At 40.8% G+C, this 6372-nt stretch overlaps 1 protein-coding gene across 1 annotated transcript in view; it reads left to right on the forward strand.

Moving 5' to 3' along the window:
• SLCO5A1 (solute carrier organic anion transporter family member 5A1) overlaps positions 1–6372 on the forward strand; it is a gene marked incomplete at its 5' end in the record, with an annotated part of 70407 nt that overhangs the window by 35281 nt on the left and 28754 nt on the right. Inside the window, one exon of the mRNA XM_017731207.1 lies at positions 4125–4345. Within this exon, the coding sequence (XP_017586696.1) occupies positions 4125–4345 (221 nt within the window). The remainder of the gene's footprint in view (positions 1–4124; positions 4346–6372) is intronic.

Below are 6372 nucleotides of genomic sequence, written 5' to 3' on the forward strand. Positions count from 1 at the left end.
ATGGGAAGTCATATATGAGATTTCTGAGTCTTGTTTCCTTTGAAGTGAATTAGTGTCTTTGATTCCTATCTTTTCTTTATTATAGCTGTAAGGTTCCTAATGGGACCCAATTTAACAGTTTCCATTGTTAAAGGAGGCAATGCTTACAGACAAAATAGGGAGTATAGCAACTATGATATATGGCTAAAATAAAAATAGTAATTTTTTTTTTCCTTAAGCTGTTCCTTTCTAGGAGGTATATTGCAGGACATGTAATTTGGTTTATCTCTTATGCAACACGGTAAAGTAAAATGGTTATTTTTCAGGGTTATTTCTGATCTGATTATTCCTTGAGTTTCACAGGACTTGGATTTCTGCTCCTGGGTTTTGCACACCTGGGCTTTCTGTAGGTGCTTTGGGCTAAATTGCAAGCCAGCTGTCTATGCCAGCTCATCAAATGTTTGAAAATGTTTTTTATTCAAATGTGGTAACTGTAGGGATATCTGTTTGAAATCATTCATCATGTTGTTGTCTTTGAGAACTGTTAATGTGCTATATAGGGATCTCATTAGCTTTGAAGTAGCCCCTGGCGGTCTGTCAGGTGCTTTGAATCAAATTTTCTTTTGCTGACACTTTTCTGAGTATTTTCCTAGTTCAGAATCTGTTTAATACTTGGATCTTCCTATATAGTCTTTCATCAACATTTCACTCAAGAAGTTTAAAGGAATTCCTTCAGCATTGTCTGGTCCTTCCTTAGCTTTAATTGCTTTATTTGAGGTCCTAGGGCTTGTGCGGATGCCTTTGAGGTATTCTTCTGCATATTTTCTTTGACTTTAGAAGACAGAAAATCAAGGGCTTTTAAAATTAATATAGCTCCTGTTCCGACCTCTCGATTTCCCATTGTAGGTGTCCTTGTTACTTTTGATACTGCCTTTTGTCTGTTTTCCAATTCTTTGATATTTCTCCAGGAAGTTGTGAAGTGTAGATGGTGAGATAATTGCATCCAGGGCTGCATTCGTGACATCTCCAGCATTTGGTATGCTGTCATAATGGTCTCTTTGGATTTGAATTTCATCTCATGCTCCATTACAGGCCCTGTCTCCTTTCCTGCTTCCTGGTTTCTTTGATCAGAGCCTTTGCAGCTTCTGCCTTTGAGATCCTGCTACATTTTTATACAGACTCCGGATTTATTCCGTCTGACAGTGCTGACTAATCCTCCTAAAAGTCTGCTTTCTAATCCATGTATGTTATCAGCTAAAATGAATGGAGGATTTTCTGTTTACATAATATCAAAATTAGTCAAAACTTTCAGTCACTTATATTTGCCTTGCAAAAGCTTCCTGTAAGCTTCTAATAAAAATTGTGTTATACATGGGTGTTTATTTATTGTTTCCCTGTGTGTAATCACTTACCATACCAAGCACTGGATATGAATTTGTCTTCACTGAAAAATAAAGTTTGCAATATCTTTGCATTACAAATATGAGGCCAAATGCTTTTTGTTTCTTGTGCAAGTAATACTGTCTACTCAGAATTTAAAATGTTTAAAGTTTGAACAAATATATAATTAATAGTGCAAGGGTTGTACAAAAATATGTAAAAATTGTTCTCGTTTTGGGTTTGCATGGCAAGGTTTTAGTAGCAGGAAGGCTATAGGGGTGGCTTCTGTGAGAAGCTGCCAGAAGCTTCCCCTCTGCCTAAGTGAGCCAATGTCAGCCGGCTCCAAGAGGAGGCTAGCCAAGATTGAGACCATCAGTGGTGGTGGTAGCACCTTTGGGATAACATGTTTAAGAAGGGGGGAAAAAAAAAGACAGGTGCAACACCAGCAGCAGTCAGAAGAAAGTGGAATGAGAATATGCAATAGAAACAGCTCTGCAGACCCCCACGTCACTGAAGGAGGAGGGAGGAGGAAGAGGTGGAGGAGGAGGTGGAGGTGCTCCAGGTGCCAGAGCAGAGATTCCCCTGCAGCTAGTAGGAGCCTTTCGTTACATTTTCTCTCCCCTGTCCTGTCAAGGATGGGGAGTGATAAGAATGGCTTTGGTGGGCACCTGGCATCCAGCCAGGGTCAATGCACTGTGATTCTGGAAATTTGATTTCAAATGAAAAAGCTTTCATTGTTGTGGTTGGATATTATAGTAATGTGATTGACTTCACTGGAACTTCCAAGCACTAGGGTAGATTTGTGTGGTGGGTTGGCTTTGTCTGGCTGCTGGGTGCCCACCAAGCTGTTGTCTCACTCCCCTTCCTCAGCAGAACAGGGAGAAAATATGATGAAAAGCTCATAGATTGAGATAAGGACAGGGAAAATCCTCACTAATTTCTGTCATGGGCCAAACAGACTTGACTTGAGGAAATTAATTTATCGCCAATTAATAACAGAGTAGGATAGAAAGAATTAAAAAGAAATCTACAAGCGCTTCCTGCCTGCTCCTTCCATCTCCCAAAGCTCAGCTTCGCTCCTGACTCTTCTACATCCTCTGCTGGAGTGGTATAGGGGGTTGTGGAAAGGGGGTTGTGGTCAGTTCATAACACCTTGTCTCTGTTGCTCCTTCTCTGCTTCAGACAGTCTTTTACTAACTGCTTCAGCATGGGTCCTTTCCATGGGGTGCAGTCCTCCAGGAACAGAATGCTCCAGCGTGCAGCATCCCCCATGGGTGACATGTCCTGCCCAAAAACCTGCTCCTGTGGCAGCTTTTCTCCACAGGCCACAATTCCTGCTTGAGACTGCTCCAGCGTGGATTCTCCACAGGCTGGAGGTGGTTACCATGGTCATGTTCTGGGCCTGCAGGTGAATCTCTGTGCCTGGAGACCCTTCTCCTCTTTTTCTCTTACCTTGGGTCTGCAGGGCTGTTTCTTCCATATTTTCTCATTCCCTTCACACAGTTGCTGTGCAGTGTTTTTTCCCTTTCTTAAATAAGTGAACACCAAAGTGCCACAAGCATTCCGATGGGCTCAGCACTGAGTAGTGGTGGATGTGGATCTGTTTTAAAACTGGCTGGAGTTGTCTCTGTCCAGCATGGGACAGCTCACGGTGTCTTCTCACAGAAGCAGCCCTGCAGTCCCCACTTTGCTACCAAAACCTTGCCATGTAAACCTGGTACAGTGAGATGAGTCTGTAGTGAAAACTGCACTTCCAGTATGTAAGAAGAACTCTGTGGGTGGATGTCCTTCTTTATGGAACCAGTTATGTGAGGCTATGTTTCCCTTAGTCTTTCACTGTTAGAACTCAGAGGAGAAATTACGTTATCTGACACTCTATCAGTGTTCTGGCTGCTGACTCTAGTTAACTCTAGAGTGCTTTCTAGTACAGCCCTTTTGCCCATCTGTGGTGCCATGGTGAAGTCCATGAAGCTTTTTGGCTGCAGGGAGGACAACTGTGTATGCCTGCAGCTGAAGAGTTCTGTTCTGTGTATCCCACACATTGTCCCTTCTGTGGGTATGTCCCAGGTCATTCCCTGAGAGCCAAGGGATCATTTTAGGGGTTTTTTTATATCCCAAATTTAAAAGACAGAGAGAGAAGGAAATTCTTTGTCAAAGCCATTTCAGGTTGCGATCACAACCCAACTGTATTTTGAGCATAAATCCTGGCATGAATTGTAGCACATCAGTTGTTTACAATCAGGCTTTGGGAACTCTTCAATTGTGAAGGGAGAACTGGACAGTCAGGGCAGTGAGAGGTAGGCACTGGAAAGCAGAACAGATTTAGCCCTTGTGTATCTATCAGGACATTTTATTTTCTCATGCCATGGATAATTTTTCTGTGTTCTCCAGAGAAATACTGTATTGTTTTACTAGGAATTATCCCTGAAATGCTAAGTCAAAGTGAGTATCTACTTCTCAGCACTTGGTACTGAATAATTACCAAAACTGAAAAATGGTGGGAACTTAAAGCTGACACTATTTAATAAAATTTGGTGGCTTCTGGATAAATACCTTTCAGTAAATAAGCCAACAGAAACATCTTCTGATTAAGGAATTTAGTGCAGTGAAGGCTGTCTCCCACTCCAATTCTTTACTCTTAGTGTCAGTTTTTCATATTTTGCAAATGTCTCTTTCCAGCCAGTGCAGCCTCTAATAGTCACTTTGATTTTTGATTTCATGTAATGTGTTTGCTTTTATTTCCATTCCTGTTTTCCTGGCATTAGGTGGAGTGGATTTCTCCTTTGTGCCATTGCAATGCTCCTTGTGATATTTCCCATGTTTACCTTTCCGAAAAAGCTCCCTCCTCGACATAAAAAAAAGAAAAAAAAGATGAATTCTGATGATGTTTCAAGTGATGATGACGTGATGAAGGAGAAAACAAGTAGCAAAACAGAAACAGACAGTTCAGTTTCTGCCTCTATGGGATTTGGAGAGAATGTTAAAGGTAAAGTTTGATTTTAATTTTTAAGTGCTTTAAATTTTGTATGTAGGGTCATCTAGGATTGTATGAGTGTAACTGAAGGCAGTTTTGACGTCCTATATTTGCTATTATCTTTTGCTATTGAGATTTTAATAGATGGTCATCCTCTAAAATGACAGAATGCAGCAATGATTGTGGGACATCCATTTTCTTCAATTGTCGATGGGTTTGTGTACCTCTAACAAACAGGTAGGCTATTTCCTATAGCTGTAGGACCCCTATTACCACATGTATTTGTGCACCTTAGAGTTCGTCATTGTCACACTTGCTTTATAAGCTGAATTTCATGGAATAAAGTGCTCTTCTACAATATAAGTGAAACAAATAGAAGGAATTCTGGTATGTGAGTTCAATTACATTCATGCATTTGGGTAAGTTCATAGAGAAAGATTACTTGTTTCATATTCCTTTCCTGTCTGTTTTGTACTGCAAGCTGTTTTCTGAAGGCTGAGACAAATAAAACCTGTGCTAATTTTGGAAGAAGAAGAGATCAAAAGATTGACAAGTAGCACAGATTTTTATTTTAATCAAGGAGTAACCATTAATGTAAAATCTAACAGTAAGTAATAATTATTGACAAATTGCCTGGGGAAGAAGGGCAGTGTTGCTACAAATTGATTAATGTGAACCATATACAATTTAAATGGACAGTACAGACTTAACAATGTCATAAAATTGAATAGTACAGGACAAGAGTGAATGTGCCTTAATGTCAATGTGTTGTCAGTGCTGTTGTGTCCTCCTTGGATTCTATAATGCAAATGCTGGTTTGTGCCATTTTGCGGTAGCCTGATAAATGCAGTGGGACTGGGAGAAACCATTAAATATCTATTGTACCATCAGATGTAATCTGAACTCAAAACTTTTGTTTGTTGAAGTAGACATTAGTGTTATTTTTTACTTGGATATTGGTCCAGGCTATAATGATTGACAGACTTTTTAATGACACATTTATGATCACTCTTTATGCTGAATAGACAAGGCTTAGCAAAAACAGCTGTTTTTAGACTAAATCCAGTGTAATTTTAAGTTATGTTTGCAACTACATATTGATTTGCTCTGCATTACATTTGCACTGTTTTTTTCAGGGTATCTAAAGTTACTGTTAATTTCTACAGAAATAAAGAAAAAGAGGATACCAGAACTTTCTTGGGGTCATTTTATTAGCTTACAAATCAACTTCTTGATCAAGGTACAAAGCAAGCACAGAGCAAGCAAAGTGAACCTCAAATATCAGATCTTTCAGACTCATTGTTGGCGAAGTAGTTGAAATCGTGGGGGAGAAGTAAGAAAAGCATGTTCCTTCCTCCTTTGAAGACTCTTTATTCTCCATATTTCTGAGTCCCAATGCATAATATTTTCTTGACAATCCATACAACTAATTGTGGGTTTTATTTGCCTTCAAACCTACTGGCTTCTGATTAGTGGAAGTAGTTCAGAGTTAACTCCTGTCAAGATTTTCTCAGTAACCTAGGGAATTGGGTGAGTCTAGTCTTTGCTGGGCTCCTTCCTAATCATTGCAGGCAGTGTCACAGCAGAGGGACTGCTTCACCGTTAGACGTGCCTGATAAAGATACAGGTATACAGACAAACTGCATCTGGGTGAGTTTGCTGATGGTGGTTGTCGTGGTTTGAAAGACAGGCGTCTGCTAAGGAAGGCAGGAACCTCCCTTGGAATGGCAGATGCGACCCCCCTTACCTCCAAGTTATTATAAATTTGAAATCAAGGGGCTTTTAGGCGAAGATATGGGAAATAGGAATAACAGTTCTTTACTATTATATATCTATATGTGTATAACCAGTCAAACAAACAGCAATAACTCTGGCAGTAACAGCAAACAATCACAAACCCAGTCCCAGCCTTCTCGGCTGTCGGGCCCTTTCCCCTCGGGTGCAGTTCCGCTCGCAGCCGGCAGGGGCGCTGGCGGCTCCCGGTGAGCAGGGCAGGTGCGATGGTTCCCCCGCGGCTGCAGGGGGCGCTCCGGAGCGAG

The sequence above is a fragment of the Corvus brachyrhynchos genome, unplaced genomic scaffold, assembly GCF_000691975.1.
Source record: "Corvus brachyrhynchos isolate BGI_N302 unplaced genomic scaffold, ASM69197v1 scaffold633, whole genome shotgun sequence".
Classification (NCBI taxonomy): domain Eukaryota; kingdom Metazoa; phylum Chordata; class Aves; order Passeriformes; family Corvidae; genus Corvus; species Corvus brachyrhynchos.